Source organism: Ambystoma mexicanum, chromosome 5p, assembly GCF_040938575.1.
Source record: "Ambystoma mexicanum isolate Mex_15411 chromosome 5p, UKY_AmexF1_1, whole genome shotgun sequence".
NCBI classification, from domain to species: Eukaryota; Metazoa; Chordata; class Amphibia; order Caudata; family Ambystomatidae; genus Ambystoma; species Ambystoma mexicanum.
The window spans coordinates 837,696,572-837,712,287 of record NC_090930.1 but is presented as its reverse complement, the minus strand read 5'-3'; the positions used below and the strand labels follow the sequence as shown (position 1 = coordinate 837,712,287).

At 47.4% G+C, this 15,716-nt stretch overlaps 1 protein-coding gene across 4 annotated transcripts in view; it reads right to left on the bottom strand.

Annotated features, from left to right (window-relative positions):
* ANLN (anillin, actin binding protein) overlaps positions 1-15,716 on the bottom strand; it is a 728,409-nt gene that overhangs the window by 78,262 nt on the left and 634,431 nt on the right. For all 4 annotated transcript variants that reach the window (XM_069613260.1, XM_069613259.1, XM_069613262.1 and 1 more), the window contains exon 21: positions 9,210-9,296. In XM_069613260.1, coding sequence (XP_069469361.1) covers positions 9,210-9,296 — 87 coding nt within the window. The remainder of the gene's footprint in view (positions 1-9,209; positions 9,297-15,716) is intronic.

The following is a 15,716-nucleotide window of genomic DNA, read 5'->3' as shown; positions in this document are numbered from 1 at the left end:
CACTCGGGTGAGACGTGGGAGGTGTGCACATTGATTGTCAGTTTTGTTTAGACTGGGTTTTTGAGTGGCCCGAGCCACGCCTGCCTCTTTGAGAGTTATATCTGGGGGTGGATTGATATTTGTTGTCCTGATACGCACTAGTTTGTGTTCTTTGGCTGTACGCCAGCCTGTTGTATCCCCTATATCTCGCGGTTAGGCAGTGAAACGACCCAAAGGGGCGGTAAGCTTTATCTTTGTCCTTTAGCGAGCTGATAGCTCTGGCTGTGTCAGTGTCTGATTTGATACCTTTTAAATGGTCATCAATTTTTTTGCCAAATAAATCTTGTCCGTCAAAGGGCATATCCAAGATTTGTGTCTGTACTTCTGGCCTAAAATTCGTTGCCTTCATCCAGGCCTGCCTTCTAAGGACTGTTCCATGGGCATGTGTCGAAAACCGGATTCAGCGACATCTACAGCTGCGATCGTGTGATCCAAGGTGGATTCCCCATCAGTGATTATTGATTTTGCCTCCTCCTGAAATTCTGCCAGCAGATGTTTGGCTAGTCGACATACGTAGCCAGAGTTCCCCGTCAAGTCAAGCTGTCATAGCTAAGGCATTAGCTGCCCTGATCGTTAGAGATGCCGATGACCAGACCTTTCTGCCTATGGCCTCGAGTTTGAGGCCTTCTTTGTCTGGTGGCGCAGTTAGTGGTGACGGGGGTTTGTCAACTTCTTTCGCGCTGTGACCGTGATGACTGAGTCGGGTTTGGTGTGTCCCCTTAGGCATAGGGGAGCCATATCCGGAGCCTTCTATCTTTTCTGGTCATGATACCAAGGCGGGTGTTGAGGGGTAGAGAGAATCCTTACCCCTGCGTCCCAAATTGTGTCCAACAGTGGGATAGTTGTGAGAATCCTAGTTTATCTCTGTGCTCGTAGAGCGCAGATTCCCCTTCTTCTGAAGTCACTTGGAAGAGGTCTGCTGCCTTGGCAATTATGGTGTGGAAGGATACTAAATCATCCGGAGGAGAGGTTTACCCTGGGGAACCTGAAGTATCAGGGGAATCAGCCTGGACCACCTCCATTGCTCCCTTCAGGAGAAGGGCATGCAGTTTTTCCAGCAGCTCCCATTCTGGCGGACGTGGAGGGGGGTGGTAGTCTCTCAGAGGGTCTTCTCACAAATGGGAGAGTAACCCCGCCCCACTCGATCAGCTGCAGGGCCCATGCCCCAGAGGCAAGTTCGCTATTTTCCGAAGAACCAGAGATTCTCCCTCCAACTGGCAAAATATGTGGAGACCCCTTAACAAGGCTTATGGGGCGCTGTGGAAGTGGAAAATGCCGTCTCCTGCCTCGCACCACCTCAACCTCTACCTGGTTGTGTGAATCTGCGTTGCCCTTGTTTGGCTTCGGGCACTTGCGCCCTCCTGGGAAAGGCAGAGTATCTCCTGTACCCACTCCCTCTGGATCCAAAAGAGTAGGCTTAGCATGGGGCCTGCTACTGCACCTCCAGTACCAATGACTTGGCTGTGAGTTTAAAGTCCTTACATTTCTCTAGGGACTCGTAGGCTTTGGGGCCAAAAAGATGCTTCCCACCGAAAGCCATGTCGAGCAATTTTGCTTGGACTTTTGTGGAAATATCCAACCCCCCCCTCAGACGCCTACCTGCGCAAGAAAGTAGAAGTGCCCATTGCACAACTCATACAGTCTTCTGCATCCAAACCTGCTTGGAGCACCTGGCACGCCATGTTCTTTCCATCTGCCACTATGTCCAGGAAACCAGCTTTGACTGCCCCTTCAGGGAGATGGTCTGCTGCCTCAGAAATCTTATTCCAGAGAATGTGGGAGAACTTGGAGAAGGCACACGAGGCATTTGCCACCTTAAGAGCCATACTCCCCGAGGCAAAGACCTTTTCTGCCAAGGCGTCGACCTTCAACTCCATGTCGGCTAGAAGGGTCGATATCGAAGGCCTGGACACAACTATTACGGCCTGGACACAACTAACCACTTTGGGTGGTCACCCCTCACCAGCTTATATTTGAGTGAGTTCTGTGTCAACTGCCGGTGTCTAGCACGGATGCAGTGACAAGACGAAGACCTTCTCACTATAGCCGCATTGAATGGAAACACTTGTTCAGTTTGTGGCCACAGTGATGATGCCAGCGACACTGGCTTAGACTGCGCACCGAACACCCCCAACCAACTTTCTCTACGGCCTTGCAGTATTGAGACTTTGGGTATGCGTATGGGGTATAGGACGAGTTGTGAAAACTCAGTGTTTAATCCACTGGCATCCTGAAGGCCCTCCACCAGTTGGAGGAAACCTGCCTGGTCAGTCATAAAATAAGGTATTGGATCCAAGGTCGCACCACATGCCATCGGCAGTAACCCAAATGGAATTGGATCGCCCTCCTCACCAAATATTGACCTCATTGAATCCAAGAAGACCAAACAGGTTTCCAGTACGAAACTACGATCTTGTGGGACTGCGCCAAGAGCCTCTTAGACAGAGGGGCCCGCTGATGGCTTCAGCACAGGGGGAGGTTTTCCTGCTGGGTCTTGCTTGAGGGCGGTCGATCCTTCTTGGCTTATGTTGTGCCGGACAGACAGGGTGCAGTTGGAGCCAAATCGGCCAGCGGTGTCGAGGCCTTCTCAAAAACGTTGAGCTTTTCTGTTTTAAAATCCTCCCACTCCCTCTTAGACGCTTCAGGGTATGACTTGCCATTCTCGTCCGACGAGTCAGAATACAGCCTGCGCCTTCTCTTATTGATGAGGAGTGCTGTGATTCGCTCAGAGTGTGAGCTTTTTTTCATTTTTTTTTTATAGTGATGTCCGTCACAATGTTTTTTCCAAGGAGTCTGATCCTCGGCATCTTGCTTCGATGAGCACAGGAAGAATTTCACAGGGAACAGCTGAGCGCTATTTTCGCCAAGTGGTCCCTCACTGCTTTCGGGTTCATCGAAAGGTAGGAACCACATTGCTCTGTGCCATGCCCTACTCCAAGACACCACAGAGTGCATGGGACATTCTGGAGTTGCAGTCCTTGCAACGTTTGAACCCGGATGGTTTAGGCCCAGACATACTGACGCAGTTATACGATGAGATCGAAAACGAGTGTTACAAATAGTGTGCGGAGCACATGAAAAAAAAGAACTGAGGTATGGGTCATAGTGCATCTTTTTATACACCGCCACGTTTGACCGAGGTATGGCACAGCCGTATACGAGGGGGGAGTCTACTATCGAGAAGCACTAGGCTCCCTGTCGAAAAGTTTACAGAGCAGCTGACGCTGGATAGCCATCTATCAAGACGAGGAATCTGTGGGAGAATGCAGTCCACTGAATTTCCCTTCTATTAAAAAACCTTCACTGGCTCCCTTTGGATGCCAGATTTTTTTTAAATGCCGTTCATCTCTCACGAAGATGTTCATTCCAAAACACCTATTTTCCAGATAAACTGAGGATTTCTCTGCAATTGTTTTGTCTACGGGATGGGAGGTGTTCGTTCCTTTTAGAAGAATTCCCCAATTTATGCAGATCTTGCTCCATTAAGAGATCCTTTTAGGGTGGTTCCCTTTCCCACTGGCATGCTCTTCCTTAAAATTTGCACTCCACTTCCGACTATTTGAAATTTAGCACACTATTGTAGGATTGTTTCTGGAGTAAATATTTTAATTATAGCTTTGTTTTCTGCATGCATATTTATTGCATATGTATATTGTACAGCACCCGGTGGATTTTTGTCTTGTTCGCGCAAGATAAATGGTCCAAATATTTCTTTTTAAATGGCTACCAAAAAGGTACATTTGAAAACCAATGCAAAATATCAGCATGCACCCCAGGTAAAACCAAAACTAGATTCAGCAGCAACAAGTCTACTCCCGAATACAAATGTAAGGGAATATAATCAAAGTAAGGCCAAAATGAGGTGCTTAAAAAGAACCACTGTTGCCTTATGGGTTAACACGGGACCATAAATCAGAAAGGGCTGCAGGTGACTTCACTAGAAGTTCCTGGTGCCACAAAAACAGACTAGACCAAAAACAAGGGGAAAAGCAAAACATTTAAGAATATGGAGGAGCGATAAAAAAGTGGTGGTAACGGAATTACTGCCCCTTTTACCGGTCCACCATATTCAGAGTTTGGCTTTGGGGTGGAGGATTTACCTCCTGCATCATGCTGGAGTTAAATCCCACAACTTTCTGTACCCCCAAAATAAAAAATTATTTGGCAAAATTATCGCCAGTGGCGATTCTGCCAAAGTCCATCCCCTACCAAAATGTGTATTCTGTCAGTGAATCAGACAAGCTCATTATCATGCCTGACGCAGAGGAAAGATGGTATTCCCAAACCAGGGCGCTGAGGGCACAGAAAAAAAAATCATGGCACACTGCTAACGCTATGTAAATACTCTGCTGTAGCGTCATTTAGAAGTCAGACGCATTGCATCCCCAGGTGGCAGGAGTTCCCAATGATCAGCTGGTTCTGCGGAATAGCTCAAGATATATGGTGGGAAGCAATACATTAAAATGTGCACTTTTCCTGAAGCAACGAAAGCTGGAGGAACGGCTAGTGGAACTGGAAAACAAGCTTAAACAATGCTATACGAAAACAACGAACCGAGAACTTAAAGCAAAAAGAGAGCTGGAAATTCACTTAGCATGAAGGGGCCCCTAGGGGACCCTCGCCTAGTGGAAACAAGGCAAATCACCACACACGAACTGATACGCCAGACACGAGGTTGTATTCCCAAAAGCTAGGGTTTATTGCAAAGCAAACTCGGTCTCACGCCCCACGATGTGTGTCTCCAGACCTCGAGGGACGCAAGAGGAGCAAATAACATACATCAGTTACATATATACAAAATGGACATGTTACAATCAGTCATGACATGTTTAACACCGCCCATTGTATAGTTTCCTTGAACTGGGTTTGATGATTGACAATTTCGACGAATATGACACCTTCAAACATCTATTTTAGCAACAATATGCAACATTGCGAGTCTAGAGACATTTCTTTGTTGAACAGAATACAGTGCTTCTGTTCTTGCGAGCAAGCTGCATACGGGGGGAAGTCGCATTCCAGGCCTTGCTATCTCCTATTTGATATTCGTGTCCTGGGAGCCAGCACGCTCTACTGGGCTTAGGAAAGTGGGGCCGTAAGGAAAGCATAATTCAAGCCTTTAACTGTTCCTTTCTAGCATTTCTACCATATTAACGAGACTAGCTGGCATCAGTGAAATGATTAAATGCCATGTTGCTCTCCTCCAAGACTATATGCGGGAGGGGATTGGGCATTCCTCTCTGTGGCTGCCCACGTTATGTTTCAACGAATAACTCCCAGCCTCGCAGCCTTGCTCTTTCGCGTTGAACAACAATGTAACAGTGAAGCAGAATAAGCTGTCGGCTAAGCAGTTTAGAACAAAAAGTAATGAGCAAATGTTAGAACACAAAATGGCGATTCTTGCTACATTAAAATGGCTGCACACAGGTTAAACTTATGAGTCTATTTCTGACGTTTAGTACATGAGACGGTTGGTTTTCGGCCAACACGATACATTTCCATTGATCGTGAGAGGTATCTATTTTTCTAGACTGACAAGCAGACCGGGCCACCAGAACATTAACCTATACTAAACAGTTTTACTATCTTAATAGCAACAAAGCGAACCGGCTCCTAGCACACAAAACTGAAAAAGCTCCAAACCAGGAACCATATCCAAGCCCTGCTTGATAAAAATGGCTCCCTACATCACCTGGACCCAGAAAAGCTCGAGATAATGGTTCAACACCACGAGGAAATCATGGCGGGACCTCCAACTCCAGCCCCTGCTCAATTCTTAGCCCCCATCCCAAAGACACAGCCACCCCCCCTATTGTTTGACCTGGAAGGCTCAATCGCTGCACAGGAAGTCAGTGAAACAATCCGCCATTTGAAGAATACTACACCCAGGCCGGACCTCAAAATTTTATAAGAAGTTTGCTCACCTGTTAGCACCCCATCTGGCAAGCCTGTACAATTCGTTCCTCTCCACCGGCTCCACTACTGCATCCATGAATGAATCCATAACGGTGCTAATCCCGAAACCTGAGAAAGACCTAACGCAATGCGCATCACATAGGCCCATAACTCTACTAAATAACGATGCGAAGATATTCGCCAAAATACTGGCGAACAGGCTTGCTCTGCTCCTCCCAGATCATCCACCCGGAACAAGCAGGCTTCATCCCGGGGCGGGGCACTCAGGATAATTTCCGCAGAACCATCAACATTATAGACTCAGCAAACAGAATGGGCTCGAAGAGGACAGTCCTCTCCCTGGATGCGCACAAGGCATTCGATATGCTGAACTGGGGGTATGTGAAGGAAACCCTACGACACTTTGGCTTTGGCCCAAACTTCATAAAGTGGGTCCTGGCCCTCTACCAAAGTCCCCACACGAGACTGCGCCTGAATGGGGCCAAATCCGGCAAAATCAAAATTACCAGAGGCACGAGACAGGGATGTCCTCTCTCTCCCCCCTTATCTTTGCCCTATCAATGGAGCCATTCGCGGACAGGATCCGATTGAACCCATCGATACACGGGCTCACGGTCAAAAGGGAATCCTATAAAATAGTGCTATACGCGGACGATGTGCCACTCACGCTCACTCTAACGGCAGAATCCATAAGAGCCCTATGGCAAACCCTTGATGAATTCCGTGCAGCCTCGGGGTTCACAGTAAATATCCACAAATCCGTGGCAATGGGCATCAATATCCCAAAGAAGCTCAAGACCACACTGGAAGCCGAGCTCCAGATCCCCTGGGCAAAAAGAAGCATCAGCTACCTAGGAGTCCAGCTACCCAATAAAACTGAGCTGTATAAGAAACTTCCCGGCACTCTTCAGAGAATTGAAAAAAAGACATCGGATGCTGGAGAAACCAAGAAATCTCATGGTTCGGCCGGATCACGGCGATAAAAATGAATCCAACCCCACAGCTGCTGTACTTTGCACAGGCTCTCCCAGTGGCGATCCGGGAAAAGGCTCTACGTAAGCTGCAAAGGGAAATGCTGAACCTCGTCTGGGAAGAAAAGAAGTTGAGGATCCCGAAACACATCATGCTCCAGAGTGCTGCACTGGGAGGCCTAGGGGTCCCAGATGTAGCAAGGTACTGTTTGGCAGCTCAGCTAGCCCCAGCATTCTCCTGGAAGCTTCAAGCCAACCGCCCCCGGTGGCTGCAGCTGGAAGAAGATTGGAGCAAAACCCTGATCGAAGGGCTGCCCCACCACAAAGAACCCAAGGGGACCCAAGACGAGGGCATGCTACCAGCAACAAGGAATACAGTGGCTAGCTGGAGAAAGTCAGCCCGTCTATGGAAATGTAGAAGTACAATGGGACCCCTCACACCAATCTGGACAACCCAGACTTCTCCCCGGGAATCACACCACACCAGTTCGCGGAGTGGAGAGCCGGGGGCCTGGAGACCATGGCAAACATCTTTGAGAATGGCCGTCCACTAAATGTCGAGGAGTGCAAAGTGAAATTTAAGATCTCGGAAACGGAAAGGTTTCGCTACACACAACTGAGACACTGGATGTCGAACGAACAGGAAACAGAAAGCACGGCAGCAGAGAGCTAACGGCATTAGAGCATACTCTGTCAGCAAGCCCCCCGCGAGGGAAAATCTCTACGCTGTACAAAATGCTGACAGAACTGATCCCTCTACTAAAGAGCCATATATGCTAAAATGGGAAGACGATATTGGTAGACCGATTGAACCAGAGGAATGGCAACACATCTGGTCCTACGCACAAAAAAGCTCAAAATGCGTGACAAAAGTGCGTTCAAGGTTTGCTATAGATGGTACCGCACCCCCGAAATCCTAAACAAATGTAATGCAACCTTTCCCGCTCAGTGCTGGAGGGGATGTCCGGACCGGGGAGCCCTCTTCCAGCTCCTTTGTAGCTGCCCAAAAGCCACCCAATTCTGGAAGAAGGTCCTGGACAAGATCAAAGGAATCACTGGATTTACCATACCATGGGACCCAGGAATTGTACTGTTGGGGGCGAATGGAGACGGCCAATTCGCCTCAACAGGCGTTCTGGCGGACCTCTGCTCCCATCTCCTCACAGCCGCCAAAATCTCCATCGCCAGACTTTGGAAAAATCCGGAGGGCCTGTCTACGCAAATGTGGTGGTCCAAGTGCTGGGACATTGTGGCAGCTGAGAAAGTCACGGCCATCAGACTAGGCAATAGGCCCAAATTCGAACGCACTTGGGCCCCCTTCCTGGACTTCGTGCAGCAATTCCCTGGCTTGGCAAGACAGCCCCCGACACTATGCTGGATGGAAACCCAGGACTGAAAAGAACGAGATGGAATAAAAGGGTCGAAATGCGGAAAGGCTCCTGTATATCTCCAAGTCGCTAAAAGCTAAACAGACTAGAGACACTAACCTAGCAAAACCTCTACCGGAGGAACCCATCCTACGCCAAGCTACAAAGGAATACCGAAACTTTGATGCTACACCAACGCTGAATTAAGCAGTCTTCTATCTCTAACTTCAACATAGCTCCTTCTCCCCCCAACCCTCTTCCCTCCTCCCCTCCCCCTAGGCATTTGGGGCTCTATTCTCGATGAAATCTCATGACACATGATGACCCAGTTATGTTCAGTGATGTTTTCTTTTTTGTTGCTCTTTCTTTTTTTCACAAACGCTTTAACAAGTGAGAAACGTATGTAACATTTGAAGCTCTGTATAGCTTGTCAAGCCAAAATAATAATAAAAACAATGTTGGAAAAAAAAAATGTGCACTTTTCAAAATATGAGGTTGGTATCGGGTCAGCGAGAAAATCGAGGCAGCGTTACGAAGAGCGACAAGAGTATTTGATCCAGTCGGGGTCGGGCGAAAACCTGAATGAATGTTCTACAGGAAGGAAACCGCAAAACAAAGTATGGTGCATCCTTCTAAAAATACGAAAGCCCACACTAAACACTAGGTTGGCTTTACCAACTTTCAGCCAAAATGTAAGGATTTTAAGGAGCACAAACACTAGTTTCCGAAATGCTGCTAAACACTGGGGTAAATCACATTTGAGACAAAAATAATGATATAAAGAGACCCAAGAACTCAGCATAGTTTTAAAAAAATATATGCAAATGTCAATTTGTTTAGAAGTACACTGCAAAGTTAAACACATACATTTGCAGACAGTGTGGTCAACCTTGAATATAAAGAAAAAAAAACTCACCAAAAAACCCTTCTCTTCAACGAATGAATCAACTTTACACTTCAGTTTAAGATAAATGTGGCCTTCCAATGGCGATAGAAAGGGAACCTGCAGCAGGAGGCAAAGGTTTTTAAAACTACAATCAAATTGAGAATTACACATTTTTCAAAGTGGCTCTCAATCGGCAAAACATTGATATTTTAATGATCGCTGTACTTTATCTGAAGGTTAAGTTGGCCAATTTGAGTGACAGACAGCAAGCGAGAAAGAGGGAGAATGCAACTACATTCTTGTGCACCATTTGTAAACCTATTACAAGTACAACATTTCGCTCTAAAGAGGTTTTATTTTTCTGTATCCTGTTCATGGGTTGCTTTATCATTTATTATTACCTGCAGGTTTTCTAATGTGGTTGTACATTTAATATTGACGCTAGTCTACGGAGTCAAAGGTGGCTTGAACCCTGATCCAAAGAATCTACAATACGCAGGATGAGAAGCATGCAAAGGGCTATAAAAGATTAGTGCTGGGGTTGATCAAGTTTAAAATGGTATTTCTGAACAATGACAACTGAGCTTTCGCCGCAAATTTTAAAATTTGTAAAAAATTCTCAGCCACCAAACGCACTCTGGAAAACAAAGCAACCCAGATATACCCACGCAGGCACCATACTGTGGCATCCTTTAATGATGCAAACAGTCCATCTCAAATATTTGCACTGGCACTCCCAAATACTCCCCATATACAGCAGGGTAATACAGAATCTGAAAAACACCCAAAAGAACTTTGACTAAATGTAGGAAACACTTCATCTAAGGGATACATTTGCTCTGCAAGTTCCACATCTGTGGGTGACTGCAATTAAAGTGTCCCTTAACCTCTGGGTCAGTAAGGGTGTCGAAAAAGGTAGCCGACAGAAAGGTGGGATATTTGTGGTTAGAGACTTATTCATGAAAAAGAAACAATCACTATCCCCATCTTTAAGAAGGGTTTTCCTGCCTCAAACTAAATCTCAAGTAACAGTCAGAATGTTTGTCCGAATGAAAATCTACTGTACTGTGTCAGAACCGACTTCTAACCCTTCCACTAAAACTAATATTGTACAATAGAAAGTTATTTCTCCAGGTGAATGGGTGGCGTTCCCTCAATATTCTCTTGTAAATACAATGCCAGGGGGAATGACTCCCTTCCCCTAGGCTGCAGCAATCTCATAGAATGACTCCCTTCTCCTGGTGTATGTATGATCTCAAAACTTTCCTCTTGAACACAAATGGCAGGGGGAATGGCTCCCTTCCCCTGGTACCTCGTCCGTGTACTTGACTGGCGTAGATGGTCTCCTGGTGTTTGAGAGTTCTTCTCATTTGGGCTTTGCCTTGGCACGTTTTCACAGAATCAACAAAGTTCCTTATCTCAGGGTCCCAGACCCATGCCTGGTGGTCAGTGGGCTTACCTCGGCCACTGATATGAGGAAGATTTCCCTCAGATGCACTTGTCACTTTAGATTGGGTCCCAGGCCCTCAGAGCACTTGTCCTGGCCTGAAGCAGAGACCTCTCAACTACCCCACACATCCCTACCGGTCCACGCGTGCTTCCCGTTACCTTGTGGGACTTGCTCGCACAGCGCCGGTCTCTCCAAGGACTGGGGTCGGTCTCCTTCCTGCATTCATCGGATTCTGTTCTACTTCTGTGGCGACTCTGCATATTGAGACTTCTTGCAGTCCTGGAGGTCGTGCCACTGTCTCACATTATTGCAGCTGACCTCAGCCCGTCACAGACTCCTCCACGTTCCTGCCGGTGTCCTCTGCAGAACCCTTCACTCAGGTACACCACGTACATTTGAAACTCCTGGGTTCTCCAACCAGGGAGGAAGGCGAAGACCTCAAGTCCTTCGCTTTACTTCCTATGTGGCTCGCTTTGCCCCAATGTAATGTCACCACCTGTTGTCAATGGCTCATTGGTATTCCTTATGCCTTCTGTGAGCCACCTCGTCTCGGTGCCAGGACAGTCAGTAATGCTTATGCTTTCTTCATCCTAGTACTTTTAGTTTTATTCCTGGCACTAGGGAAATACATTAGTTTACTATCAATATATTGGTTGCCAATTGAGAGGGGGCCAAGGCTTGAGAGGGAGCGAGGTTATGTAACATGTTTTACTCACAGTGATCGTCCTTATGCCTAGAGGGGGAGTCCCTCCCACACTAGGGCCTGCACCTCCCTAGCCTCATGGGAAAGGGCCTCCCTTGGGGCAAAGTGATGATACCCAGGGAATCGGCACAGTAAATCAATAGGTTCAGTCAAACTAGAGCGAGAATTAGTGCAAAAAAAAAGGCCCAGCAACACTGAATCTTAATTTCAGGAGGCGGCTGAAATTACAAATGCATTGTAGAGGAAAGCTCCCAGGATGAATGTCCCCCTCAGTGCATCAGTAGCAGAACCTAGACCATTAACTGGAATATTGCACCCTGGTTGAATCATACCTGTCCGCCTTGATGTGAATTCTTTCCCTCAGACAGACCCCCCCCCGTCCCACTCCAATCATTGCAGACTGCTGGCTCCTATCACCTTTCTGTGAAGGATCTAGGGGCTCTTTGTAGTCACTGAAAATGTGGCTGTTATTGGATAGGAGGGTTGGGGGGTAACCCCGCCCCCAAATTGAGTTTTTTCGGCAAAGATAATTCGGCAAAAAACGTAATTTGGGGATGAATTAACAGAGCCCCATTAAGGGAATGAACAAATCAACCAGATTTCTCACTTCACATGTGCCTCAATCGGTTTGGCCCCCTGTACATAGGCCACACCTATCAGCCCCAAACACATGCCCATGGCAGCAGTGTCTTATTGACCTGTTGGTGCCTCCAGCCTGTCGCATGCTGGAATCCTTGCTTCTGTGAGGCCATCCGTAGAGCTTTCTCTTGTTGGTACTAAATAATTTGTTAAGTCTCCTAATCCTCCACACATGCATGCTTTAGGCTTGCAGTTGTGTCCGCCTCCCTCAAATGTCATTAGCTGTTTATGAGCAGTTAACCCCACCCCCCCCACCCGCCCACGATGTACAGCGTCTACTCCCCTTTTCCTGACAGAGTGACTGAAGACTCATGATTGGGATGGTGCTCTACCCTGTTCCACATTCAGCCATTGTATCAGTGGCTTTGGAACTGCATAATAGGCTAAAAACAGCTAGCCTGCCAGAAACCTAAACTTCAAATCCAACCGTTCATTAGTCGACACTCGTTGGATGCTTCCCAGATTTTAAGCCTCTTAACACTTCTAGTTGGAATAAGATTCCCAACCTATGCCTGCTTGGCAGAAAAACAAAAAGAAAACTGGTGCTAGGACCACCCCCATTCAGCTCTAAAAACGTCACGAGATGGGTGGGGCATGGTGTGGGTTGGTGGAGAGACTGCTGTCTGATAGGTGGTGTCATAACGGGGTACTGTAAGAGGAATTGCTTTCCTCACAATAACTCTAAAGAGCTCCCTCATTTGAGGTGGTTGCAAAAGACCTTAATCTTGAAAGTAACAGATACCACCTGGCGCTCAACACAGGATTTGTAGCAGTGCACAGCGCAGTAGCTATCCACCAAGAGTGGCAGTTTGCGAGGGCAATGAGAAAGAACATTACAAGAGGAAAAGTGATTTGTTCTTCTAATTGATTCATTCCTACCACAGACTCTGGATCTATGATAGACTCCAAAAGCAGTAAATAGAGCTGGAGGAGCCAGGAGAGCAAGAGGACACCACCAATACAAGTACATTCTGGAGGACCGCTCTACCAAGGTGAGCATGCTGCCCTGGCTGGGAATCCCAGAGGCTAAAGAAAATTAATGGAGAGACTCAAACAGAATACCCATAAGAAATGTCAAAACTACATTCAAATCCCATGCTGGAACAAACTGGTACGAGTGAAAAATAGTGCACAATTTCCTGCAAAAACTGTAGGAAAAAAAAAGGATGGTGAAGAACAAGCCTTGCTCAGGGGTCCTTTTGAAAATCGTTACTGTTGACAGGTACCCCTTCAGAGTGCCAATCTGCAGGCCTGTCCAGGTCAATCAAAGCAGAAAATCAAACCGAGGTCGATCATTTAAAAAGGATCCAGCACCCTCTCCCAACACCAAGCCGAGAATGTACAACACCTACAGTTATCTATTCAGTTGTTTGGGGGGGGTGGGGGGGGGGGGGGAGGTTTGCAGGGGGGGTAATGGTACCACATTCTTTGAGCCTAGTCCAGAGCTATCGCAAGCACAGCCTCCTGAGAACCAGTGGAATGACAGGGATTGGCGGAATTGCATAAGATGAATGCCCGTTCAATAGTGCATCCACCAGAGCTCCCGGACAAAGACATATCCATGAAGCAGAACAACTCACTTCATGCTCACACTGGATGCGTAGAGGTTCACACTTAAGGAGCCTACCAGCGTGGGAAGACCTTTAGAACTTCCTGGAAGAGCAGCAACTAATGGGAGGCCGAAAATGGTCTGCTCAAATGATCCACAATTATGCTCTCTGCTCTTGGGTGATAAGCTGCAATCTGAGACAAGTCGCTCTCCAGAGCCCAGAAACATAGCCAAATTGCTTCTCTGCGGAGAGGCAAGTACCCTACACCACCTTGCTTGAGGTAATGGATGGCCACTGCTGACCAGCACATTCCTGCCCTGCAGCGAAGGTAGGCAGGCAGCTAGGTCCATCCTGATGGCCCTCAACTCCAAAGGCTCAGAGAGACCACAGACCACTCACTGTCAGATCTTGCAGATTAGCACCCCCGCCTTTTACAGAACGCATCTATGACTGTCAATTGAGGCCAGGGTTGCCGATGCAATGTCCTTAACGAATTGTCGCCCAGGGCCACCATGCCAGTTATCAAGAAACTCTAGCTGAGACCTGCAAAAGGCTGGACAAGTTCCCCTGAAATTGAGACCATAACAGAGAAGCCACTCAAGCAATCTCATTCTTAGTCAAGACTGGCACTACAAGAACACAGGCGGTCATGCAACCCAGCAAGTGTGGGAAGAAAAAGCTGACCAAAGACCAAGCAGTACATCAGGCTGCCCATACAATTCAGGTGTGCAGAACCGTGGTCTGGGGAGCAAGCTCAGACAAAACGGTTGTCCGGATTGGGGAAGTGATGGGGCGAATTTTTAGTTTCTGTGCTAAATCCCTTTAACCTTAGAGAGCCCCAACCCTTTGCTAGAATCTGGGACCTTTCAGATTTTAACCTCCTGAGTGGGCCTTTTTGCCACTCACTCATGCCTTTTCCCCCATCTAAGATTTTGTGTTCCTTATGTTTTAATGGAGTCTGGTAAACTCCATAGGCATCTGCTTTTTATTTAGTGACAAAGAGCACCCTTTGTGCAGTGCCACTAAGTAGTCCCTTGGAGTCCTCTAAATGTTGTAATGCATTTTCTTGTGTGAAGTACAGTTCCCAAGAATAGTAGGACAACTTTTGTCTTACCCATTTCCTTTGTGGGTCCAGCACAAACCACCTTATGTGGAGTGCTTGGGGGTTTCATAGCAACTCCTTACCCCTCTTCTCCTGTTACTTGTTACACTAATTTGAATGGCTGGTGACAGTGGTTTCTTATTTTTTACTACCTTTTGTGCATGTATCTGCAGGCTGATTTCTCAGCTGCAGTACAGCACCCATAAGTGACCATTTTACCAAAATGGCCCCGGTCGTCTTTATTCGCCATTTCTTGTTTGTTAGCTCCTTCTGGGCTTTTACTCCATTTAGATCTGGTTTGAGTCCATTGTGCGTTTTGCCTTCGGCGGGCTAAAGCCCTGAATCCTGCCCTGGCTAAAGTGTGTCTGGGAAGGCAGGAAGTGAGGGAGGAGCTTGAAACTTCACTGGCCTTTGTTTGTAGGTATGCCTGGCTGAAACCAGTTCAAACGGGACGGGTGGCTGTTCTACAGGGCGACCCCCACTTGTGTGATTGACAGCTTAGTGCTGTGAATGAATGAGATTTTGCATATAAGGCAAGGGGTTTAGGACTACAGACAGTCGACCACTGGAACATCAAATCCGAACAAGACGCAGAGATGATGGCAGCACCTTCCAGGACCGCAAAAGGACCAGTGAAGTCTTGCAGCTGTGCTGACCCCGTTTTCCCATTGACATGGTAGTTCCGCAAAGGACTTCCTCCCTTATGCTGGTGTCACCAACTAGCCCCATGACCTGTTTCGTTCTAGGCCAACCTGTGTCGCTGTGACTTTCCTGGGATGCAATTTCCCAATAACCGGGGTACCTGCACCACCAACGAGTGCAACATCTTCCAGAGAACGAATCCGGCCAAACATTTGTGGGCATCTTCTTCCAGAAGCAGGAATTCTTCATACAGAGTCCCCTCACCAGGACAGAGGGACCTCCAATAGGAGCCGTTCGTTCTTTGGCGCTGAGAAAAAAGGTGCCAAAACCACAAAGCCGCTGAACCGAGTGGAATCCATTGCTACAGAGTCCCTTGCGAGAGTGCTGCCGCAGGAGCCCGCCAGATATCCCTCCTTTCGTCACCACGACCAAGGTCCAGGAACAAGGGTCT